Genomic DNA, 27,344 nt, shown 5'->3' on the forward strand with positions numbered 1-27,344 from the left:
GTGTGTGTGTGTGTGTGTGTGTTACAGTGAGAACACGTACCTAGTGAATACGCGTAATCACTGAATATTTCAGTGAAAACGTGTAATCCCTGTTTCACTCGGAGATTTCATGTAATCACTGAAATAATCAGGAATTACGTGAAATCCCCGAAAAATGGTCACAGTAATTACGCGTAATCCCTGATCATACATCTATAGTATATGCAAAAGTTTATCGCTTAATTAGTCCGTTCGGTAACAGATATTTCTTCAGTCAAAAAAGATAATTAATTATTGTTTTTCTGTGCTCCTACAAACAATTCTACGGGCTTGTCAATCCTGTTTTCATGCTTGTTCCTGACATCTGTGTTTTCCTTGGTATAGCTTCTCCCTAACCGTTGAACCAAACATATAGGCCCCATGAAGATTTTTGGCACTATAGTCTGGTTCAATACCAATAAATAACCTTTCATGTTTATGATTCCATGATCACACTCAACCGCGGGGCTGTTTGTAGCATTGAGTAGTATGTTGAGTGGGACCTAAGTCAAAACTCCTTCACCTATTGAACAGCAGGCCTGATTTATACACTTCCGAAACCTGCTACTTTCCCGCTCTCCTTTCAGATCCTTCTAACTTAAAACTTTCCAAGGTGCTTTTTTTAACCAAAGCGAAACAACGAATTGCCTCGTGGAATACGTCTGCAAAGCTAAAATTTTCAGAATGATATGAAAAGATCGAATCTCTAAAGACCATAATCTACAGCAGCTAATCAAAGAGCCGACACATCGTAGTGGTCACATTTTGGACCTGCTAATTACCAACACTGCTGACCAACATGTTCTTAAACATCAGGTTTTAGATAAGGCTATCTCTGACCATTCTCTTCTGATAGCTAACATTAACATCTCCAAACCAAAACACGTAAGAAGAAGCATACTTTCAAGGAACACGAGAACAATAGACAAACAGGCACTTCGGGGCGACGTAATCAAAACACTGACCAGTCTTTCATCCCTAGATGCAGACACATTTCATGACACTCTGAAAGCGGCAATCGACCAACATGCGCCAATGGTAAAAAGAAACATTTCATCGAGACCCTTTTCTCCTTGGTTTTCACTTGAAATCAAAGACGCCAAGCGACATCGACGTCAGGCAGAACGCAGGTGGAGGAAATCAAAACTTCAAGTTCACAGAGACATCTTTATTAACCACCGAGACAAAGTCAACTCAGTCATCGAAAATAACAAGAAAAGATACTATCTACATGAATTACAAGATGGTAAATCACCCAAACAACTCGTTCAGGCTACCAATGCTATTCTGGGAAAAGAAACAGTATCTCCTCTCCCCTCTGCAACATCAGATGACGAACTTTGTAGTTTATTTGTGACTTTTTTCAATGACAAAATTGATACCATACGCTCTTCTCTCGACCTAGAGCCAAATGGAAATTTGGAATTTTCAGAATTTACTGGACAGATATTAGATTCTTTTAGTCCAGTTACAAATAGTGATATTTTAAATTGTATTAATGGGTCAACCTTAAAAACATGCGACCTTGACCCAATGCCTGCTCATGTACTCATAACATGTATTGATATTGTCCTACCTCACATTACTCAGATAGTGAATATGTCACTTGCCACTGGCACAGTACCCAATACTTTCAAACAAGCTATTGTAAAACCTTTATTGAAAAAACGCGGGCTTGATAAAAATGAATTAAAAAACTATCGACCAGTTTCAAATTTGCAATTTGTCTAAAAAATTCTAGAGAAGATTGTTTTAAGTCAAGTTTTGTCTCACATGAGAAAAAATGGTCTTGAGGAAATTTACCAATCTGCCTATAAAACTCATCATAGTACCGAAACTGCGCTTTTAAAAGTAACGTCTGATTTATTGGATTCCATTGATAGCAAAAACATATGTCTTTTAACTCTTTTGGATCTGTCCGCAGCTTTTGACACAATTGACCATGCTATTCTACTCACAAGACTTGAGCGCTCATTTGGCTTATCGGGTACTGTGCTTTCATGGTTTAAGTCATATTTACTAGAAAGAGTTCAGTCAGTGCAAATTAAAAATAGCTTTTCAAAGCAGGTCAGGCTCGATTATGGAGTTCCACAGGGGTCCGTTCTTGGACCAGTGCTCTTTACACTATATACACAGCCCTTAGCAAGCATTTTACAAAATCATGGATTGAATTATCATTTTTATGCCGATGATTCCCAAATGTATGTTAATGGCACCATTCAAGATCTACCAAACATGATTTCCATCACTAAACAATGTTTTTATGAAATCAAAAAGTGGATGACAGTAAACAAATTGAAACTAAACGAAGAAAAGACAGACATCATTCTTATAAAAAATCCACGATTAAATAAAGATCTGGAAAGTGTCAACTTTGATTTATATGGGCATATGACATCTAGTAAAGAAGTTGTCAGGAATCTCGGTGTTTATATTGACCACCACTTATCAATGGGCTCGTTTGTAGGATCTCTGTCCAAATCCCTTTATTTTCAGCTGAGAAGGATAGGCCTAGTTCGAAAGTACTTAAACGAAGAGACCACAAAAACACTGGTAACATCTCTTATCCTATCTAGATTAGACTATTGTAACTCACTCCTAGCAGGTCTGAACAACAAATATTTGAATCGTTTACAAGTAATTCAAAACAATGCCGCTAGACTGATAACAATATCTAAAAAACGAGACCATGTCACTCCATTATTAAAAGAACTGCATTGGCTCCCTGTAAAAGAACGAATAATATTTAAAATCTGCGTCATGTGTTTCAAATGTGTAAATAAAACTGCTCCTTTTTATCTTCAGGAACTTATCAGTATATATAAACCAGGGAGAAACCTAAGATCATCAAACGATAACACCCTACTTGTGACACCTGTAAAATCATACAAATCATATGGAGAGAGATCTTTCTCATATCTTGGTCCATTTATGTGGAACAGATTACCCATGAAACTAAGACAAATAAGAACTCTTGATAGCTTCAAAAGACATCTTAAACATTTTCTGTTCCTACAGGCCTATCCTTCATAAGCTTTTAACGTTATCTTTCATTATATTTGTTCTGTTCCTATGTCTGGATGAAAATACTCTCTCTCTCTCTCTCTCTCTCTCTCTCTCTCTCTCTCTCTCTCTCTCTCTCTCTCTCTCTCTCTCTCTCTCTCTCTCTCTCTCTCTCTCTCTGTGTGTGTGTGTGTGTGTGTGTGTGTGTGTGTGTGTGTGTGTGTGTGTGTATGTGTGTGTGTGTGTGCATTAATGTATATTGCTTGAGAAGAAAGGAAGTAGTAAGAAAGGTTTGTGAAAAATGGGTATTCCAATGTAAAGCGCATTGAGCTAATTTTTTGGAAATGCGCTATATAAATGTTATATATTATTATTAAAGGGTCTTTTTTCGCTTACCGAAAGATGAAAATTTTCTTTAGAAAATAGACCAACTTGACTTAACAGAATTTTTCAAATGAGGAGAGATCGATATGGGGCCGGTGGCCGTTTTTAAGAGTGGCATCATCAAACTTACAATTACACTTACGGGCTACTGCTGATTCATCTTTTGACAAAGTGCATCTCTAGGGAGTAGACGTACCCTGATTTTCTCTTGCAAACTTGACTTCGTTTGAATCCTTCCTTTGTGGGTTTATCCTTCAGATAAACCTTGAATCAAGAGCGGCCTTTGAAATAGGCCTTAGTTTCATCAATTTAAAAAAAACCCTTTTCTTTACATTATACCATTATTCAGCAGAAAGATGAGTGCAAGCATGGGCTTCCCGGTCAGTGGTCATAGAGTGTCAGTATCTTGAGTACACCCATTTGAAGGAAAATAGATAACAAAAAATCATTCCATTTTTACAAGTTTATCTGGTTTCCTGGGAAAGCAACGTAAACGATTTGCCAAGGTTTGCAGATCTTTGCCATTGATCCATTTCCCATGTTATCATTTTGTGTCAGTTTTATAAAAGTTTATCAACTCCTTTGTAATGGTCGGTAAGTAAATATCTGATACAAACGGTTATTTGGGTTTTGAGACTTTGATTCCATCGAGTAGGCCTACCAGTAAACTGAGAAACGCAGGGAAAGACGTTTGTGTTTCGAGCCCACAGCTTTTTATCTTCTCATCCCTATACTTCTTCTAGTTCATCTTTCATTTAGCTTGAATTCTTATACTCTCCTTTACAGTTCTACAGCTACATCCGTCTCCACATCGTAATTTCAACATCCTCGCCAGTCCTAACATCCATCCTTTCACCATCACTCTCTACGCATTCTAATCTCACGTATACTCTATTCACTTCTGGTCGCTTCTTTAGCAAAATCTAACAGATGCTTTATCGTCAACCGGCATAGTGACCTCATCCTCTCAACATCAACTTCGTCGGCCGACCTTTCCATGTATGTTGAATCCATGACTCCTATGAGAGTGAGTCTTCTCAGCGTCGGTCTAAGCACCGCGGCTTTCAGAGTATAAAACGTCTCGGGAACACTCTGGAAAGTGATAATAATAATAATAATAATAATAATAATAATAATAATAATAATAATAATAATAATAATGATAATGATAATGATAATAATAATAATAATAATAATAATAATAATAATAATAATAATAATAATAGATAGATAGATAGATAGATAGCATTTGTATAGCGCATATCCCCGCTCAACAGCAGGCTCTATGCGCTTTACACTATATTATTACCCCAGCAGACCATAGAACACTCCAAAACATTCTCAGCTTCCCGGGAAGCATACAGTGCGAGCAGCCAATTAAGCGCTCAAACACTAACAAACTAAGTGATCTCAGAAATTCGCTTGTAAATTGAAAAGTGTTCAAGCAACTCAACTTCTGAGAGCAAGAAACCATTCCAAAGTGGTATCTGAATACTTTTTAAAAGTTTGAAAGTGAAAAACGAAAAAGCAAACTTTTAGTTACACGCAAAAGTACGTGAATCCAGGGTGGCGGGCGGCGGCGTGAAAGGTTGTGAAATAGCTTGCGCCAAAGAGGAGCGCAACGCACAGAGATGGTAGGAAAAACTGGGCGCCAACGTGGAGCGCCGTGACACGAAAAGGTTTTTAAATGATAGGTAGGCTTTTGTGTAAACTTTTCCTCGATAGACATCTTGACTTTGCTTGAGGAAGGCTAATAATAAAGAGAGAAAGCACACCAATAACACATTGGTGGTTCAAAACAAGCTCACCTATAACTACGAGTATTTGTGGTTTATAGCAAGCACACAAATAACTATTTGCAGTTCATAGCAAGCACACCAAACTGGATCAATGTACAGTGGTGGGGCTATTACGTTAACTCACTGAATGCTCAATAGTAAAAACACGTAAAACGATAGGTCAAATTTTAGGGATTTCGCGTACTCACTAAAAATTTCAGTGATTACGTGAAACCCCTGAGTGAAACAGGGATTACGTGTATTCGCTAAAATATTCAGTGAATACGCGTATTCATTCACTAGGTACGTATTCTTACTGTAACATATATACATACATATCATAAATAGATAGATCGATAGATCGATAGATCGATAGATAGATAGATATATAGATAGATAGATAGATAGATATATAGATAGATAGATAGATAGATAGATAGATAGACAAACAGACAGAAAGATAGATAGATAGATAGATAGATAGATAGATAGATAGATAGATAGATAGATAGATAGGTAGGTATAGGCAACTTTTTACACACAGATCCACTGGTTTGAGGGCTAAACTGCCATAATTTTTTAGCAGAACCCATGTGTATGCCACTAAAACCCTAGCAAATCATTTGTTTTCAAGTAAATTTCCATCCTAATTACCAAAACATCAAGCCCCCTGATCTTCAAACCCTCCATGTTGTTAAAAACAAGTCAAATATTATTACGCCACTGGTCCTAGTTCTGTTTTCAAACTTCAATAACTCAATAACTATTGATTTGCGTAAAAAAAATGAAGGCCATATTCGTGTTCAGCATGCAAAATACTACTAGAAATAAAATATATAAAACGTTTACATGAATAACGGGTGCTTGAGTAAAAAAAAAAGTAGATAGATAGATAGATACATGGATAAATCTATAGTACATAGATAGAGGCCCCTTATAGATAGATAGAAGGAGATTTGTATCTCTTCAATAAACGTGTACCGTATTAAAGTATAACAATGATAATAATAATTATGATTTATAAAATGATAATGCTTATAGTAATAATATAAAATAATGATAATAATAATAATAGTAATAATAATATAATAATCAATAATAGTGATAATAATAATAATAATAATAATAATAATAATAATAATAATAATAATAATAATAATAAAATAATAATAATAATAATAATAATAATAATAATAATAACTTAATCGAATACAACACTGTTAAAAGCTGGCAGGCCTATATACTATACTGCTGAAACTGTTTTAATGTTTTCTACACTTGTTTGATCCTCCAAAACAGAAAATAGACGCATTATCGGCCTCTCTATGGCTATTATACCATGCTTGAACGTATTGTATTGTATTGTGCAGAATCAAATTTGGAACATGAAGCCAGTTTGACTTTTCCTCTTCATGGAAATGTTTATTCGTTTATCGAAGTAAATCTAATTGTGTGTAGATCTACATGTTAGTGTAGCGTCATTATTGACATTGTCACATTGGCTGACATTTCCTACACTGAACTGGCTACTCTAGCATAACTAGATATCTAGATCTAGAAATCTAGATCTATACTCTAGATTCTAGATTAGATCTAGATCTAGACTCTAGATCTAAATCTAATAAACAAATGGACGCCAACTGTGAGGAAGACACAACAATAACAATGTACAGACTTAACTCTGGAAATGATAATGACCCTGTATGTGTGAAAACGTGTGATTTATTTGCCCCTCGTTCTTCTGGAGAAGTTATGAATCTTTGGATTGATAGAATCTAGTAATGTTTTGCCTAGTTGTTAAAGATGAACCTATGTCTAGTTCTGGGACTAGATCTAGATCCAGATCTAGTATCGATACTCTTTGTCTTAGTACTTTAAAAGAAGATGTAAAACATGACATTATAGGAAGGGAAGGTGAATCTCTGGGTGTTGATGAGGAACATCATTTGTCAGTAAAAGAAGAGCCCAGGTTTGAATGGCCGTGTGACGTCAAGGCCGAGACAAATGACAAACTGAACGTTGAAAGTGAAAGTACCCTGACTCTCAGACACAGTGTAGTAAAAGATGATCCTATCTGTACTGAGGAGGAAGACGTGACAACTGTCGTTAAACCAGAGTGCCTCACAGATATATGTACGGTGAAAACTGAACCACTATTTGGACATTTTCTTGACTTTGGTGATGAAGTGAAACCAAAAGTGGAGAATTTTGTGAAAGAAGAAGTGTCAGAATGGGAAGGTCCCGACATTGGAGAGGTAGGCAAGACAGAAGTACAAGTGGGAGATGTGGAGGATACGTGTGCTGAGCCCGTGTTTGTTGAGGATCACATGAGTCAGACTGGAGGACTACTGCTGCAAATCTCCAATGTGAGGAGCTTGTGTATGGAGCAGAGTGACAGCCCTGACATTGATGTTGTTGCTTCCAGTAGTCCAACTTCAACTTTCTCTCCTGATCCAGTCACAAGTTCTGGATCTGTTGTCAGGGCCAGCTGGGATCACGGTGAGAGTTCTGGTACATAAAACTGTCCCCGTGGTTTTCTGCACCCCACATTATAATTTAGCAAAGTTTGATCATTTTTTGCACAATTTCTGATTATTTTCCGTTATCATTCTTTGTTAAAATTAACAGAATCGCATAATTTCACATTTTGGGCTCAGTTTGCATAATTTCAGAATTTTTCTTGCATAAAACGACGGGGACAGGTAGAATCTTTCTGTGTTGACTGGACTTTTCTATCTGATGTGTTTTGCATTTCTTGAGCACTAAATGATTTAGTGCTCAAGAAATGCAAAACACATGACCATTTTTATGTCGATGTTAGAGCTGTACCCTGGTAGCAAACCCGCTCGTGCTCGCAAGCCCCTAGTTCAAGTCACAAGTCTCAAATCATGAGGTCAAATCATCAAATCAAATCGCCAGCATGAAAAGTTGAGTCTATTCTAAGCTTCAAGTCCACACCAACTAGCAATCTGCAAAGCCACTCGTGTCAGACCCCCTCATCCTCCCATCCTGCTTGCTATCCGCGAAGCAACTTACATCAGAAAGAGAGAGAGGGGGAGAGAGAGAGACCCCGCTCACAGTGTCACTGCGTGGTAGAACTGTGGAGTCTGCTCGATTAATCGAAGACTTGTGAGCAGCGGATGGCCGTCAAGTCTCAAATCCCGTTCTCGCAGCACAAGACACTTGAGTCCTATGATTTGATTTGTCTGCTCGCAAAATAGCAAGCCACTTTCAAAACAGCGAGCGGCAAGACCGCTCACAGTGTGAACTCTGAACCGTGGAGGAAGGGAGAGGCTGCGCTTGTTTTGGTGCAAGATGTAGAGAGCCGAAGCTATTTAAATTAACTTCGCGCCCTTGATCAGCTGAGCGAGTAGATAAAGAAAGAGAAAGCGTGGTATTGTAGTAACTACATTGCTAGGTCTCTGGTAGTAATAAGTAGACTTCTCTCACGGCGTCACTTTTCGCCCGATACTGTTAGGCTGGTCCCAGAGTGGCTCTGTAGGTCTGCCCTGTAGCTCGCCTGGCTTGCACCGTGCAAATGAATGTATACATTATCATGTGCTAAAGCAGCGTCGCTGTGTCGTCTGCTTTTTGTCAGCTGAGCTGCGCGATGCGTCAGACGTGCTATTCAACAGTGTTGTAAAAATAGCGGACATGTGGAGCCTCGCTTCGTGTCTATTTTCGACTGAAACTTTTCCCAGATCATCAAAATCAACAAGTAGTAAGTATTGTTAGGTGCTTCACTGTTAAATATTGATGCTAGCATCAACACTTGGCCACAAAATCACCCAGAAATGCACTTTATCATACTTTGAAACTTCGAATCGAGAGGCTGACCTAGTTTCGACTGTTGTCATAAGCCTAGGCCTAGATCTAGGTGTGCTTCTCTAGATTCTAGCCTTGCATTGTAACCAATGTAAACTGTCGCGGCGCGCAGCTGCAAGTGTGTTTGTGTGTGTGCACTTGGCACATGACGTAAAGAAGAGTTGTCCCGTCTTGGTATAATAAATTGGTCTTGGATTACACAATACCTAAATATAGCAAGGCAGACCCGCCAGTTGCACATCTACACACGTCTACACAGTGCTGCTGTGCTGAGACGCAGCGAGTGTGCCTCGTGCTCGCTGAGACACAGGCGCCAACCCCCAGTGCGGCTGTGCTGACACGCACACGATGTGCGCCAGGCCAGCTACAGGTCAGACCTACAGAGCCACTCTGGGATCGGCCTTTAGTTAGCCTGACTCAGCAGCCCGCCGGAGCTCCCCGGCTCGGGGTCACAGGGTTAATATGTCCTGAAGCGACTTTGCCGGTGTCGGTTAGGAAGTTCGCCTTTTTTACTATGTTTAAAGTGATATAACTTCTCCCCCATCCCACTCAGCAAACCATTACGCGGATGTACTAAAAGCTCAATGTCTTGAGATTTATTCTGCGTTAGAATGGTTAATTTCTGTGCCTTAGTTTTTGTTCTAGACAAGTGTTTGTAGAGTACCCAATTTGTCCTATTTTAGTTACAAATAAATGATTGTTAATTTAAAAATCGCTAGACAGATCTCTCCAAAATCTTTTTTAAACTGACTACGAATAACATGTCTTTCACCATGGGAAATCTCAAATCTGCGCAAGTAGTAATAGTCAAGTTATAAGAGAAGAAAGATGCACATTTGTATTTTTTAACTAAAGATGATCAGCGCTAGCTCTTATTTTACTATTAAACAAGTTACTCTACTCTGCGTTTGTTCATGAATCATGCTGTGTCTGTGGCAGCCTGCATACCACTAAAAAGATATAATATAAACGATTTTTTAAAAACCCACAAAACCGTGTAAATACATGGGTAGAGATAGAGTGACACATTCATTCTTAGTTTTTGTGTCGGAAATATGTGCGGACACAATTATGAATGTAAAGAAATCAGTCACTTTGTCAGTTATTGCAAATGGTAACGAAAAATAAAGCTGGAATGTCTGGTGCTGATTCAGTGTCCCTGGAAAGCTAGAAATTATTCTTATAACCCAATTACGAGAAGTCATCCCTATTATTCAGTCAACTTACAAAACCTAGACTTAGCGTTTTAAGAAAAGTAAGGAATTTCTGAAGTGTAACAGATACTGTTCGTCTATTACATTGAAGATGTATTCTGGCTCTAAAATCGATTTGTACTTTTCATGGTAACTTTTATAAACTTTCGTGAAAATATTATGCGAATATTCACGCTTATATTAGACACAAAACGTTGTATTTGGAGGAATTACTTCATAGCGAATTGTGTGCCAGATGGATAAAGTTTCAAAATTACAGCTTTTTGTTATATGCGCAGATACCATCTTTTCTGAATATTTGCACCAATGCTATGTCCTTCATGTTCCAAAAGTTGGACAGATTTTGTGGAGGCCTTTTTTTTATATTGATTTTTTTTCATTCACGCTAGTCTTAAAAAAATTACAATTTAGCATTGCCGACGCCAGCGCGTCTAACGAAATAACCAGACAAGTTACAATGTCGGTTGTTTTTTTTTTAGTCTCAAAAGCTAAAATGCCTGCTTTGGGTGCACTAAATGAGAATTGCCATAAATACAAGGATACACCTAAAAGTGTACGTTGAAAAGTACCAAAAATTAAGCCGGCCCAGACAGAGCGGCGGCAGGGAGCTGACCTCCGTGACCCCGACGTGATGAGGCGCCCGGCGGGGAACCCCCCGCTGTAAATAAAATTCCACTGCCGGTGCGCCGTGCTCTTAGAATGGAAAATTCCAGGAGTCGTTGTGATTGGCTTTTGTATCGTATGTATGTAGCCTATTTAGTAGCCTACATATGTAGATGTTTTACACTCCCAATTACATAATACAGAACATTTAGGAGACAGGCTAGGCCTACTTCAACCCAATGTCAGGGCCAAACTTGGGCTGAGAGGGAACAACGCCCCAGCAGAATCAGAAAGACAGGGGTTCTCAGTAAAAATTTCTCCCCATACGGGAATCAAACTGAGGTCTTTTTCGTGCGATGACGAAGTGCTTGGCCGGTGCACATTTTTAAGAAATGGTCTGTGCATCGTAAGAATAGCCGCTCCGTCAGTAATTTTTAAGTGCATTGAATAGAGCCTTTTCTTTTTTACAACCCGACTATGGAAAAAAACAACAAAAAAACAGTCTTGCACTTTTGGTGCAAGCCTCTCAACGCAAATGGCAAATAAGCAGAATCTTCCGTAATATGTACTTCTTCCAGATGTTTTATCTTACTGTCAGGTTTAGATAACTTGTCCATTATTTTTCTTCTTCCAGATGTTTCATCTTACCAGCAGGGTTAGATATTTAGTCCATCATTTTTTTTGGTCTTCTTCCTGATGTTTCATCTTACTGTTTCGGTTAGATATATAGATCTAATTTGTCCATTATTTGTCTTTTCCAGGAAAACGTCTTAACGGCAAAAGTCATATGTCTTGTGATAGTAAACAGTCCATGGGTCAAGGTCCCGATTTCAACCATTCTTGTGCTCTGTCTTTTGCCAGTTGTATAAATTCTACGGAATCTTCTAGTACCACACCCCCAAAACTGTACAAAGAGATGGGCGCTGGTTGCCAAGATGTGCCAAGGTTTCTGCTCAGGGAAAGTAGATACTCTGGAGAAAAACCTCACAAGTGTAATGTCTGTCTTGAAATGTTAACAGAACTAGGTAATCTACAGAAACACAAAAGAACACACACAAGAGATAGGCCTTACAAGTGTGAAGTTTGTGGTGCCACATTTACACAGAGCAAACATCTACAGAGACACAAAAGAACACACACAAGAGAAAAGCCTTTCACGTGTGAAGTTTGTGGTGCCACATTTACACGTGGCAGAAATCTACAGACACACAAAAGAACACACACAGGAGAAAAACATTACATGTGTGAAGTTTGTGGTGCCACATTTACACAGGGTAGCACTCTACGACGTCACAAAAGAATACACACAGGAGAAAAACCTTACAAGTGTGAAGTTTGTGGTGTTACGTTTACACAAGGTAGCAGTCTACAGCGTCACAAAAGAATACACACAAGAGAAAAACCTTACAAGTGTGAAGTTTGCTGTGCCACGTTTACATACCGTTGCAATCTAGAAAGTCACAAAAGAATACATACAGGAGAAAAACCTTACAAGTGTGAAGTTTGTGGTGCCACGTTTACACAGGGTAGCAGTCTACAGAGTCACAAGAGAACACACACAAGAGAAAAACCTTACAAGTGTGAAGTTTGTGGTGCCACGTTTACACAGGGTAGCAGTCTACAGCGTCACATGAGAGTACACACAGGAGAAAAACCTTTCAAGTGTGAAGTTTGTGGTTCCACGTTTATACAGAATAGCCAACTACAGAGTCACAAAAGAATACACACTATAGAAAAGCCTGACAAGTATGTGTGAAGAAGAAGAAGAAGAAGAAGAAGAAGGTTTATACAGAATAATAGCCAACTACAGAGTCACAAAAGAATACACACTAGAGAAAAGCCTGACAAGTATGTGTGACATTTGCGGTGCCACGTTTGCACATAACGGAAATCTACAAAATCACAAAAGAATATTGTTTGTCCTTAGCCTTTGAAGAAGATTATGACTTCACGAATTGGTCTGTTAATGGTGACTGTGGGCTCGGAGATGGCTGACAAGGCCTAACTGGGCTCGGAAGTTTCCCCCGCAGTGTGGGCGCGGGTAGTCTGGCGTTGGAATTGTGATGGAGGCCGGTTTGAACTTGCACACGTTGCGTTTTCTTGTAGCTTCGGCGATGCGTTTGGCCTCTGCTGCTTTGGCTCCCTTTGTTAGTTTGCAGCGCCAAGCGGGGTGATCTAGAGCCAGTGTTTCCCAAGAGTCATTCAGGATTCCTAGGTCTTTTAGTGAGACTTTGAGGCAGTGTTTAAAACCTTTTTCCCTCCAACTGAGGGATTGCCATGAAACAGTTCTTCATACATCAGCTGTTTAGGCATCTGGCTGTCCACCATTCTGACCACGTGGCCGGCCCATCTGGCTTGTGTTTTCTGGGGGGAGGATGTAGATCCTAGGGATTCCGGCCCACTCAAGAAGGTCCATGTCTGGGGCTTTGTCCTGCCGCCTGATGTGGAGGATTTTACGGAGACAGATCAGGTGGTTTCAATTGAGTTGCTTGGCGTGTCTGCTGTAAACAGTCGATGTCTCGCTGGCGTAAAGAAGGGTGATAAGAACCACTGCTAGGTACACCTTCAGCTTTGTGGAGAGCCTGAGTTTTCTGCGCTCCCAGACATTCTGGCTGAGTCTTCTGAATGCGGTGCAGGCCCTGGCAACTCTGTTATTAATTCCAACATCCGCATGGCAGAAAATACCGTACTGAAGAGAGTTGGGACAATGATGCACCCCTGTTTGACGTTGGTCACCCATTGGTCCCAGGGAAGGTGTCCGACTCGTCTCCGTCTTCTAGCACCTTCACCATTACACCATCGTGAAACTGTCTGACAATGGTGATGAACTTACTTGGGCATCTGAACTTCTCCGTGATCCGCCTCAGTCCTTCTCTGCTGACTGTGTCGAAGACCTTAGTTAAATCCATAAATATATAAAGGTCACAAATAAGTCGAAGTGTTGCTCCTGGTATTTTTCCTGGAATAGGCGGGCAGCGAAGATCATGTCTGTAGTTCCCCATTTGGCCCGGAAACCGCACTGAGTCTCTGGGAGGAGTCCCTGTTCAAGATGGTGTGTGCGTGAGTGTATGTGTGTTTGTCATTTTGTGTTGGGTTTTTTTTGTTTGTTTGTTGTTGTTTTTGGTAAGTGTTCTATTGTGCTCGCAACTGCATAAGGTCAAATGAGTGCGGGACACATTAAACCTTTTCAGTTGGTAGCACATTTTGAATTTTGCCCGGGTAACGGCCGAAGCCTACTCTTAGGGATCTTTAACATGAGCAACTTGCAAGCATGCCCTCAGAGATTTTTTACCCATGTCCGAGAAGGCTAGGTGTAGATCTTTCCTACCAGAAGATCAGGGGTGCGGCTGAAAGTAAGACAGCAGTAAAAAGGAGCCAAGGAGTAGCAGTAGAAAGGCTGCAGAAAGAGTCAGGAGCCCAGAGGAGGAGGCAAAGAGGTGAAGGGGGGGGGACAGAAAGAGGAGACGAAAGCAGACGACAGAACATTGTTATAGAGCATGACAAGAGATGAAAGGAGACAATTTTAGAGAAGAAAATTTTTCAGTCGCCAGATCTACCCGGATTCGAACCCGGAACCTTTGAATTTGAATGAGAAGCCTTAACCTCTAGGCCTCGAGAGCCCCCTTCATTTTGTGTGTGTGTGTGTGTGTGTGTGTGTGTGTGTGTTTGAGTTTGTCAATTTGTTTCTGTGTGTGTAGGTGTGTGTGCGTGTATGTGTGTGCATGTTATGAAAACAGTCTTATTTAATGTAAAGTGTTTTATTTTTATGAGAATGCCAGATCAATAATATATAAACTTTTAGTTTTAGAGCCCAAGTATAAGTTGTCGTCATTGTTTTGACCAAGTCATTACATATAAACTGAGAAAGACTTTTTATTGTAAATAAACTTTGAAAAATTGAGGTGTAAATTTGCCTCATTATTGGAAAGTATTTTATGTGAAGGACTTTTTAGTATGTTAATTTTTGGGTCCAAACTGAAGTATGTCATCTTTGTTATGATCCGATGCATTACGTCATAAGGCTTTATGAAAAACCTTAAGCTAAGTCATAACATTCTCTATGTTCTTAATTGTCAAAGTCAAAGAAAGTTTCCACAGTTGGTAGTTTACTTATATATTAATGTTACTTCTGATATGTTCATTCAGAAACAATTTCATCAGTTAGATTTTTATATGTTTTGCCTGTATTCTTTCTGGAGGAGGGGGGGGGGTTAAGTTGTCTTCTATGTTTTACAATAAAACCTCAGCTTAGCTGAGAAGTGGTCTAAGTTATTTTAGTAGCCTATCAGTTATTGTTGTTACGAACAAATTTTCTGCTATTGTGATGTAATGCAGCATAGCACCAAGACTATTGCATCTATGGTTATCCGGGACTGCCCTTAGCTGGTTTTCTTCTTACCTGTCAAATCGTTACCAATCTGTCTTTATTAAAGGGCTTAAGTCATCAGATCATGCTCTTAAGTATGGGGTCCCCCAAGGCTCAGTCCTCGGTCCAGTTTTGTTCACCATTTATACTCAACCACTTGTCAAGGAAATAGTTAAATATGACTTAAAATACCATTTCTATGCTGATGATACCCAAATTTATGGTTCAACATTGTTTACCAACTTAGATGAACGTGTCCATCGTGCTGAAAATTGTATTGCCTTAGTGAAAAACTGGATGAACAAAAATAAATTCATGTTAAATGATAATAAAATAGAAGTCATTCTGGCAGGCAATGCAAAGTCTGTTAAAGAGGTTGACCATGATCACATTACAATTGGTGATGCAAAAATTTTATTTTCAAGAAAAGTTAAGAATCTTGGCATTCATTTTGATTCTAGTTTGTCAATGTCGGCTGAGGTAAATCATCTGATCAGCTGCATGTATTTAGAAGTAAGAAAAATTAGTAAAATACGTCATCTGATCAATACCAAGTTTAATGGATGTAGATCTAGATCTAATACTAATAGTTTTCTTTCACATCAGCAGTCATGCAAGCATAACAGTTCAGATTCGTTTTCAAAGGGTAAAGTTTATTAAGAGAAAATTGAGCAACACGCTCTCAACAAAACCATGAGTTTCAACCTGTGTTGTCAGCCGTTAGATCTTTTCACAACAAAACAAAGAGTAACATCCGCTGCCGGTCACATTCCGGTGGCCAGACTTCACTGCCGACTAATGCTAATCCAAAATGCCTGATAGGCTTAAATCTATCTTTAACATACTCCCCACCTTGGATTAGCTCCCCTGACAATCCAAAAATTCAACAATCCAATTACTGGTAACTAATGTAGCTTCAATCAGTACTCCAATTCAATATCAAACATGCACAGCTCAAATTACCGCAAGAGAAAAAAAGGGAATAAATTCTCATAACCATAACCGTTTTAGGTTCATCAATCTAAGAATATTCATGTAATACTCAAATACATCTCTGTCTCAGACCAACATTCTGGACTGGTTTTACATCAATATCAATAAGCCGCATTATCAATCTCAGAAGTCCCAAGTCTAGGAATGTACATGTAGCTTCCCATTAAATCCAAGTGCTGTCCATAACCAACTTCTATTTATCAAGCGTACTGCCCACTCCTCCAAAGTCATCATGCTAATACTAAACAGACTTCTACTGTCAAATAATCATAAGTCATTCATACGCTGTATCATTACTCAACAATTACAAATCATATCCAATTTCTATCAAGTAGGCAAACCTTGCTACTATCTATCAGGAATCAATCTATAGAAATCATACAGTCATGTATCAGTGTCATACACGAATCAAACAAAGTGTGTCAAATGACCTCCATCAGAAAGTACCATGGCTCAAGTACCAAAATAATTCTTCTGAGCATATTACTACACATCATCAAGATCAATAAAACTAAATTTCAAAGGATAGAATATTGTTCTTGTCCTGTAAACAAAACATAAACATCCATCTGAATGTACCGGTAATAAAAGGAACAATGTAAAGCACCCATAGAAATTGAACAAAATCAATGAGTAAATCCTTCCAATTCTCAAGTTAAATCAAACCAAGTCACTAACAATATTTATGTTATGTTGACCAAATGTGAATTCAGATTTACAGTTAACATAAAGTCATTGTAATAATAGTGTAACGTGTCACAATCCCTGGTGCAGTTTAAATAGCCACAGTCTTACAAGTCAAGAATTGCCCTTCTTTTGATCATCCTCCCTGAGGAAGACACAGTCTCCCTTGAATTCTCAGACCCGTCGTCAGTGACAGTGGTTTCCCCAGACGCCCCTGGGTCTGAATCCCCTTGAAGAGGACCCTGCAATTCCCCTCCTTCATTATCTTGTTCTTCAAAAATCTCTAGCTTGTGAAGTTTCCGAATGGGTGTGCTAATTTTCCCTTTACCTGTTTTTAACTCCACTGCTCGGACAAACCCATCTCTTCCAGGGTACAACTTTGTGACAACAGCTAAAGGCCATTGTAACCTAGGCCTGCCTTCCTCTCTGATGAGAGCTAGTGAGCCATTCTTCATCTCTTCATTGGGCTTCCTCAGTCTCATCGGTGGCAAACATCTTATGTATTCATTCTGCCACACTCTCCAAAATTGTTCAATTGCATTTTGCTGTACTTGCTCTCTCCTCTGGAAGTCTGCAAAGTCTCTGCAGTATAGTCTGTGATCTCTGCTGAAACCATGGGTGTCCCTCTGCCAATGACGAAATGAGACGGTGTCAAAGGATTCTTCATTTCAGCTGCATACGTGAGAGGTCGAGAGTTGATACAAGCCTCTACTTCATGTTTGAGAGTCTTCAGGTGCGTCCTTGTCACTGATCTCTTTCCAATTGTTCTTCCGAAGTCCAGATTTAGTCGATCGGATGAGACGCTCCCACCAACCTCCCCACCATGGCGCAAGGGGGGCATTGAATTTCCATGTGATTGCCATAGGACCCATCTGACCTTGAATGAGATTACTCACCCCTTTGAATGTCTTGGCGTTATCTGAGTAAATCACTGAGGGAATGCCACGCCTTGCTGAAAATCTCCGAAGAGCCAAAATGCAATCTTCTGCAGACAATGGGTCAACTAGTTCAATGTGAACAGCCCTTGTCAACGCACAGGTAATCATGAGAATGTATAACTTCTTCTCTCCAGTGTCTACACAGCACATTGGGCCTGCATGGTCCACCCCCACAACAGAAAAAGGTGGGGCCCTGGTTATTATCCTGTCTCTTGGCAATGGCGCTGTTGCCTGATCCTGTGATCTGGAATTCTGTTTTTGACAACTTATGTACTGCTTGCAGACCTTCCTGGATAACGCTCTCACTCCTGATATCCAGTATTTGTTTCTCATAGCTGTGATCAAAGTTTCCACTCCTGCATGTTTCATTTGCATGTGTTGCGATGCGAGCGAATCAAAAGAAATGAGAAACGCCCCTTTGGTAACACCACTGGGTGCTTTTCATCATACATAAGGCTTGGGGCATTCTCCAGTCGGCCCTTGACCCGGACCAATCCATCATCTCCTAAGAAAGGTGCGAGTGCTGCTATCGGGGACCTCTTGCTCACCGTCTTCTTTTCTTGCAGGTCATAGATTTTCTGTCTGTAATGCTCTCTTTGGATGCATTTGAGGAGAGTCGTTCTCGCCTGGTTTATTTCATCTGATGAAATTCTTTGTGAAAAATTTTGTGACTTTAGTTTCCTCAAATTTCCTATGAACCTAAACACCCATGCTGTTACTCTTAACAGCTTTCCAAACTGCCCAAATCGGTGTACATTCTGGTCCTCTTTGTTGAGTTTGATCTGTAGGAAGGCCTTTTGAATGTCTGCCGTCAGTCCAAATCTCCATCTTCTGAAACGTAGAAGCACTTGAATTAACTCTGGAATCAAATTTGGACCCGTCTCAATACAGTCATTCAAGGAGATTCCATTCTTACCCCTGGCTGAGGCATCGAAAACTGGCCTGACCTTGGTTGTAATGCTATCTTCTCTGACCACTGGCCTGTGTGGGAGATAGAAAACTGTCTGCTCCGTCTCTAGTTCATCCTGTGGAATTTCATGAATTATTCCTTCTCTAAGTCAGGTAACACAGAATCATACCTTTCCCTCAACTGAGGGTTCTTTGACAGCTTTCTGGTCAGTCTCTCAAGCTGCACATAGGCTTCCTCTTCATTTGTCATCAACAAGATTCTATTCTTCCAGGGCAGTCTTACCTCGTACCTGTTTCCATCAAACAGGATGTCTCTGTTAAAGGTTTTCAGTACCTTCTCTTCATCCGTATTGGGCATACCATCATTCTCATTTCCCACAATCCCAACTGATTCCAAATCCCACATTTGTCTGATGACCCTTTCAGAAATTTCACAATGACAGAAAAGGGCTCTGCCCTGAGTCTGCGTAAACAGCCTCTTTTCATCTGTCCCAGTTGTACCACCCTTCTCTGTCCCCGACCAGAACCCAGACAACATCCATCCCAATTTTGTCTTTTGAGCCACTAAACCTACTTTGGATCTAACCTCTTTGCTACCAATCAAACCCCAGTACAAATCTAGCCCAATCAAGATGTCCACTTCCACCACCCTGTCTGATGTGTAATCTTCCTCAAATCTTAACCCTGCAAACTCTTTGAGGAGCTCTTAAGGCACTGGAGCCCTCATCATCCCAACACAAATCACAGGAATCTCTAAGAGTCTGAATGTCACTTCTTCATTCTCCTTTTCGAATCTCAGTTCATGAATGTTTCTCAGTACATTTTTTCCTGACGGTTTCTCTTCAGAGAAACAGGAAAACCCAACTCTTTCTGAATCTACGGCTTTAAGTTTCATCTTCTGAGCACATCTAGTGGTGATAAATGACCTGTCTGACCCAGTGTCAAACATAACATTTACCTCCACCCCAACAATTTCAGTTCTTACCACTTGCATAATGGTTGTTTTCTTATCAGAAGATGTGGAGTAATTTACCACTGGTGGGGTAAGGTTATGCTCAACACCGGGACAGACACCTCAGTCCCCCCTGTCCCATGCCTTTCGGTTTTTTCACACAGAAGAACATGATGTTTTCCCTTACACTTGAAACATCTTTTCCTACAGATTTTTGCTAAGTGTGGTCCTAAGCACCTAAAACAAAGGCCTTTCTTTTTAAATATTTCTCTCCTAACAGGAACAGAAAGTCTCTTCATTTCTCCACACTGATCAGAAAAGTGTGATCCATCACAAACTCTGCACCTTCGATTTGAAATATTCGTAAGTGTTCCAGTTCCTGTATGCAGCAGAGCAGCTGCGGTCGGTCGTGGCCCTCTGCTCCTCTCTATGGCCCCAGCTGGCTGAGACAGCCCACTGAAGGTCTGCGATCTCTCTCTCCTCCTGATCTCATCCTCAAGAAACTTCAGCAAAAATTCAAGGTCCCCCTCATGCCCTTCGCCCACACGTGCCCACTCTAGGCGTATGTTGGACGGCAGCAGGTGTAACACGAGAGGGGTCAGAATTACACCCTACATATCACCACTGATTCCTAAGTTCTCTAAGCTTCGGACATGAGCTTGTATTTTATCATAAAGGGTCCATAGTGGTTCATTTGAGCGTTGGTGTACTGCTAGCATCTCCTGGAAGTGCCCAAAGATAATTTTCTCCTTCCTCCCAAACCTCCGTTCAAGAATGTCCTTTGCCGTTTTATAGTTGTCTGCTGCCAAGGCCAGTCCACTGATACTGACCTGAGCCTCGCCAGTGAGTAGGGATTTAAGGTAGGAAAATTTTCCAACCTCCGGTTGCTGTGACTTTATCTATAATTGCTACAAATTGGTCCCAAAAGGACTGCCAAAGGGTTACCTCTCCTGAGAATTTCGGCAATACTATCTATGGCAGTTTTGCCGAATGAACCGGCCTGGGTCCATGTTCACTTAGTAGGGCACTACTCACACTGGTATCGTTCACACCAATTTCTCTGTCCCTCACTGTTCTATCGAGCAGTTCCTTTGCTCTGACTAAGCTTCTGATTTTTATATCTTGGAAGTCTGCAGCATTGTTTATTTCTGTCTCTAACTGCTCTTCTTCGAGCCCTTCTTCGACCTTTTGCTGGCAAAGGTCGAACGCCTCCAGTCTCTTTTGGAATTGTTCGATTCCGAATTCTAGTTCTGTTGCACCCACTGACACTTCTTCCTCTGCTTTAGTCAGCAAATCCTGGAGTGCTTTCTCTGCTCTAGTGAGCCAACTTTTGGCTGATGTCCTGGTTCTAAAGGCCTGAGATGGCAAAACAACCACCCCAGTTTCACTTTCTTCAGCCTCGGCCATTCTTCTGTCTTGTCTTCAATCTAGATCTAGGCCTTCTCGGGATCTAGAATCTAGGCCTATCGATACTCGATACTCAGGTCCTCTTTCTCTTAGACTCACCACTTCTAAACGAAACTCCCGGGTTTCGGCACCAATTTAATGGATGTAGATCTAGACCGAATAGTTTTCTTTCACATCAGCAGTCATGCAAGCATAACAGTTCAGATTCGTTTTCAAAGGGTAAAGTTTATTAAGAGAAAATTGAGCAACACGCTCTCAACAAAACCATGAGTATCAACCTGTGTTGTCAGCCGTTAGATCTTTTCACAACAAAACAAAGAGCAACATCCGCTGCCGGTCACATTCCGGTGGCCAGACTTCACTGCCGACTAATGCTAATCCAAAATGTCTGATAGGCTTATCTATCTTTAACACCAAGTATACTGCTTTACTAGTAACTAGCTTAATTTTATCAAAACTCGATTATTGTAACTCTTTGTTATCAGCAATATCACTGGAGAAAGCTAAAAGACTTCAAACTGTCCAGAACAATGCAACACGTTTAGTTTTACGGAAAAGAAAGCGAGACTCTGCTAAACCTCTTTTACGAACTTTGCATTCGCTTCCTGTTGAGAAAAGGATTGTGTACAAGTTGGCCACCATATGTCACAAATGTTTGAATGATAATGCACCATCATATTTATCAAATCTGTTAAGACTGTACATTCCAACTCGCAGTTTAAGGTCATCAGCTGACAAAAAGAAATTTATTTTACCATCTATGAAACTTAAAACAATGGGTGAAAGGGCATTTGAATACCAAGCCCCCAAGATCTGGAATGCTTTACCAAGTACGTTGAATGAGAGAAATCAAATCTTTTGATTCATTCAAATGTCAGCTGAAGTCGTTTCTGTTTTTAAATTAATAAGATGAATATTTGGAATAATGTTCTTTAGTCAGAACACAACGTTTCATTTTACTGTTGTATGTTGTACTGTATTGTAAAGCGCTCAGAACCCGTGTACTTTATTCGGGGTTGAGCGCTATATAAATATCATTTATTATTATTATTATTAATATTATTATTATTATTATTATTATTATTATTATTATTATTATTATTATTATTATTATATGGTACAGCTGTTGTTAGAGCAATCATTAGGCTATATACCGGGTATAGATCTAGATCTATGGAGAATTAGAATACAGTATACGATAACTTCGTAAATTTGATTTTGGTCCTTAATATACTTGTCAACCCCGGTTTCCCACATTTTTGGAAAGGCACAAATCGCAGAGTAGCAGCTCAAGTGTCGTAAATCGGGGTTTGGTGGAAAATAGGTGTTCATCACTTTTGACATAAAAAAAAACATATTTCGAGACAGTGGGAAGTTGAGCCTGCTGTGTAAAAACCTCAGTTGTGTGATTATTTTGTGAAAATACCCGTTAAAGTAATTTTAAAGATAAATTACAGGTACTTTTTATGGATTTAGAGTTGCGAGCGCCGTAAAAACTCTACAAAAACTACTAAACTTAAGAGGTGAAAAATCAGTAAAGTTTTTTTCCTCCTCCTGTTAAATTTGAAAAACCAGAGTTATGATAGTTGAGCTGCTTCCACTTGAAATATGTTGGCTAATGAATCATTAAGTAAGCTTTTTTAAAATGTTCATAATATTTGTTTTATTTAATAAAAATAAGAAAGTTTTTCAACATGAATACATTTATTACTTTGGTGCTGATTTTATAATTGTTTAATTTTTATTTTCGTTCCAAATAAATTTGGTCTATTCAATTGTGTGTAGGCCTACCGCATGAGATTCATGTATATATACAGTGGAAACCTGATGTAACAGGGATGGTGGGACCAGAGAAAAAGTCATGTTACATCAGATCCCTTTTAAATCAGAAATGCAAGGGATGTAAACTTTTCTGGACTTTTTCCAACTAAAAACCACTGCCGGGAAGAAAAAATACTGTAAAAACAGCAACAACAACAAAAAACTGGGAATAATATTAGTGGAAAAAAACAACAACCAAACCTCTTTACTTTTAGAAAGAAAGTTTATTTTCACTTTCGCTTCACTTCTTCTTTCTCACTTGTTAACACTACGTTGATTTGTAATTTTCATGTGAAGAATATAAGTAGGCAACATTACATACTAATACTAATACTATTTGTATTACTGTTTCTCTTTCATGTTTCCCTCGTTGTTGTGTTTTATTTTGTTGGTGTGTTAATTTTTTTTCTTCTCTTTTTTGTTCCGGTGTGTTGTTTTTCCTTTTTTGTGTGTTTGTTTATATATATAGCGTAATGTTTTTCCTTTTTTTTTAAAAATGTGTTATAGTTGTGTTACAGCGTGTCTCCACCAAAAACGAATACTGACACTGGTAGGCCCCTTGTGTGTGATTCCCGAATTTACATCTAATATCCTGTGCTTTTTCTTGAATAATATTACTCACGTTTAGGGTTAAAACGGCCAGTTTATGGATGGGTTGACACACGCCCTTATTTTTTAATTTTTGTGGTTGTTTATTTGCTGTTCTAATTTTGATTTCATTCTGTTGTAATACTTTTATTGTTCACTTTTTTACACTGTGTGTCGGTTGTTGGCGGGTGCTCTGGTGTGGTTTGCTTCTTCTTTCCTATGAAACATCTATCGTCCTTATCTCCCCTTCTTTTTTATGTTTGTTACTCTCTTGTAACATATCTAATCTTCTGGCGCTCGTAGATGACCTTATACCATTGCGAGCGCCGTAAAACCTCTACTGAAATACACACTCTGTGTGGCTGCAAATGATATTCTGGATCCTTAAAACAGAGCACAAGAAATTCTGGTGTTTTAGATGAAGTTATCTCTATCAACATATTGCTATATATATATAACGTCGTCACAGAGAGTTGAAAGACTTCAGATGGCAAGGAACATGGAGAAAAGACTTCACTCAGTTGTAAAATGGTGCGACCAAAATGAAGAAGTTATCAATCCTTCAAAGGCGCAGGTACTTTGGTGTTCCCTCAACAACAGGATTGTCCAAGACATAACTCCACCAATCACTTGCAACTATGAGATTATCAACAGACAGTCAGAGCTGAAGTATCTGGGAATCATCTTCGACAGGTCGTTGTCCTTCAACAAGCATGTGAATCATGTGGTAACAAAGGCCAAACGAGGTGTTGGTGCAATCAAGACCATGGCGGCCGCTCTGATTCCGCAAAGAGTGCTCTTCCTGGTGTTGCAGTTGGTCGTCCTGTCTGTCATTGATTACGGATTGGGCTGTCTCACGCTGTCGGACACACAGATCGCAAAGCTGGATCGAGTGCAGAATGAGGCAATGAGAGCAGTGCTGGGCTGCACCAAGGACACTCTAATATTGTGCATGCGCTACTTGCTAGGTTTAAATGGCATCAGGGTACGCCATAGGATAGCTCAGGCAAAGATGTATCTCAGTGTAAAGGGCAAGAAGGATCATCCACTTCACAAAGCACTTCATGACAACAGGAGAGGCAGAATCAAGAGAGGAAAATCTTGGATGGCGGAAGCAGAGGATTCCCTGAGAACAATTTGTGTACCTGAGAGCTTACCACTAGGCGAAGAATGGGAACAGGTGGCCAGAGAATACAGGGACCTCACCAAGGTCAAAATAAGCATGGGCAGAGACAGAAGAAATGTTGCGGCTGCCATCAACGAGAGCGATATCAACGAGATTGTTGACACAAACTCAAAAGCAGGGGATCCTATAATTTATACAGATGGTTCGGTGAAAAGAGATAGCCAGAGAAGTGGATGGGGATTTATTGCATTCGCCAACAATAAAATCATACACAGTGCCTCTGGAGCCTGCAGCAGGGCTACATCAAGTATGCGTATGGAAATTGAAGCCATCACGAAAGCACTTGATTGGAAGACCCAAGTTCGCCCCCACACAACCCATGCTGTTCTTATCACTGATTCTATGTGTACCCTCAGAAGGATCGAAAAATGTTTCCTGAGAACAGAATGGATTCAAGCTATTGAACCAACGCCTATACGATCGCTCACATGGATTTTCTGCCCTGGCCATGCAGGTGTTAGAGGAAATGAAAGGGCCGACAGATTGGCTGGTGAGGCCACCTTAGTTGACAATACGGTTCAACCAGATAGGGTCGAGATCCTGAAATATCTCTCTCGCCAGCTGATTGAGGAGGAGGATAGGGAGGCAGAGGCCAGTACTGCCGTGGAGAAGATGATGCTTTTGGGAATTAAAAAAAGGAAGCGGAAAATCTGGCGTCCTTGCAGGAAAGAACAGAAGAACGTTCAACCAGATGTGCACTGGCACAATCAGTAGAGAGACCCTCGACAACATTTTGGAGAGAGCAACGGAGCATCAATGGACATGTCCGGAGTGCAGGGATGTTGCTTCCTGAAACAAGAACAAGAACAAGAGAGAGTTGAAAGCTTGAAAATTAATGGCAACTTTTTTTGGCAACTTTTGGACCAAAAAATGGCAACAAACGCATATGCTAGATTACGCATGCGTGTAGCTAGGCTTTTAAAGGCTAGGTCGAAGTCTGTGGCACACCGCAGCCCTCTCTCGCTTCACCCGCTGCATGTAGGCCTACTTGCAGTGGCGTGGCTTGAGTGGGCTTGCTCCATCACTGTGTTACCTGTGTTACTCTCTCTCTCTCTCTCTCTCTCTCTCTCTCTCTCTCTCTCTCTCTCTCTCTCTCTCTCTCTCTCTCTCTCTTTCTCTCTCTCTTTTTTTTTTTTACTTTGTTAACGAGCCTTTGTCCCTGCTATAACCGATTGGGCTCTGATGAGGCCATGTTATTGCCGATTACTTTTAATATAGACAAAGAGTCGGAAAAAACGGGGATTTAACGCATACCTGTTATTACCGGATCCCTGTTACTACCGGGCCTGTTATATATGGTTTCCACTGTATTTTGTTTTATTTGTGTTCCCCATCAGAGTGAAGGCCTACATGAAAAAAACTAGTCTATAGTCTGGATACTCTTTGATGTAATATTCCTTCAGAAGAATCCTCATTCATCCAAGTTGAATCCCCCACACAACAAGTGTGTTACCACGCTCACCCTTTTGAAAACATTTTTAGTGCAATAGATTAGTAGTTAGTTCACCAAATTTTGAAGGAATCTTGCAGAGATCGATTTCAAATGCAGACGATAGCTATCTTATGACAAGCCTCTTGTCCCCAAAAAATGGTGTTTATAAGATATTTTCACGTTTAAAAACCCCCCACAAATTAATACACTTTTAGATTATAATGCGTTTCAAAATTACTTTAAAAATTCGTTTTTGATACATGTATTATATTATTTATCGAAAATATAATCGTAAAATCATCTGAACCTTTTTCCCAGCTACCTGCCTGAGTCACCCAAGTTTGCAGTATATTTATTTGCTTGCGGGTCTAAAAGTTGAATAACAACAGAATCTAAAAAAGCCCGTGAACGAAGGTCGCTGCAAACTAAAGACAAAATCACAAATGAAGCTGTGATGCAAAAACGCAAAGTCAAAAGAGAAGTAGGCTACATGTACTACGGTACCAAAACTAAAATCAGTGAAACTAACATACTTCGGGCACACCAAGCGCCATGACTCACCATGTTCTAAGGACAATTCTGACCAGTCGAATGAAAGGGAAGAAAGCTTAATGTATCTAGAGGCAGACAGTCTGAGACAGTGAAAGTTATTGATTGATGATGTCTAAAAGCCGGGATGGGTAACAGCTGGGCAATGTGCATGCTCCGATCTCAAGACCGAACTAATAGTAGAGACTCATGTCGACCAGATTTGCTCTTGAAAAATTTTTCCATTTTCAGTCACGCTTCGGCGATCACGTCTGAACACTGAAAGAAAATTACCGTACGAAAGACAAGACTCAAGACGCTACGGTTGCTACGGCTAACGCTGCAACAGACTACATATTATGTACCAATTTCAGTGGTAAAAAATAGTAGGCTACATCTAGTATTAGTAGCATAACATAAATCTAGGATTAGAACAAAACACTATAGGTTTAAAAGGAAGTAGCTCTAACTCTATGGATTAGAATTAGAATACAATGTACATGTCGTAGAGATCTGGACTGCGAATGAAGTTCAGAACAAAGGGAAACAAATCTGGCAGACTTGCAAGGGCCTGGTGGGAAATTTGAGTTCGAGTACGGCTTAAACTCAAAAGAAGAAAAATACTTTGTTTTTTTGGGGTAAAATTTTCAGTCGTTTGCGGAAAGTTGTAAAATTCTCGGCCGCGAATAACCGCGATGACAGAATAATAATAATA

The 27,344-nt window shown here is 39.9% G+C and overlaps 1 protein-coding gene across 2 annotated transcripts in view; it reads left to right on the plus strand.

Moving 5' to 3' along the window:
- The first annotated feature begins 6,479 nt into the window (after positions 1 to 6,479).
- Positions 6,480 to 27,344, plus strand: part of LOC101849095 (zinc finger protein 2-like) — a 32,720-nt gene continuing 11,855 nt past the window's right edge. Inside the window, exons 1-2 of one of the 2 annotated variants that reach the window (XM_005111404.3) lie at positions 6,480 to 7,682; positions 11,587 to 12,725. In XM_005111404.3, the coding sequence (XP_005111461.1) occupies positions 6,965 to 7,682; positions 11,587 to 12,581 (1,713 nt within the window). In that variant the 5' untranslated portion in view covers positions 6,480 to 6,964 and the 3' untranslated portion in view covers positions 12,582 to 12,725. Of the gene's footprint in view, positions 7,683 to 11,586; positions 12,726 to 27,344 lie in introns of those variants that run through there. The other variant, XM_035973191.1, reaches the window with a different exon arrangement.

Source organism: Aplysia californica, unplaced genomic scaffold (assembly GCF_000002075.1).
Source record: "Aplysia californica isolate F4 #8 unplaced genomic scaffold, AplCal3.0 scaffold01054, whole genome shotgun sequence".
NCBI classification, from domain to species: Eukaryota; Metazoa; Mollusca; class Gastropoda; order Aplysiida; family Aplysiidae; genus Aplysia; species Aplysia californica.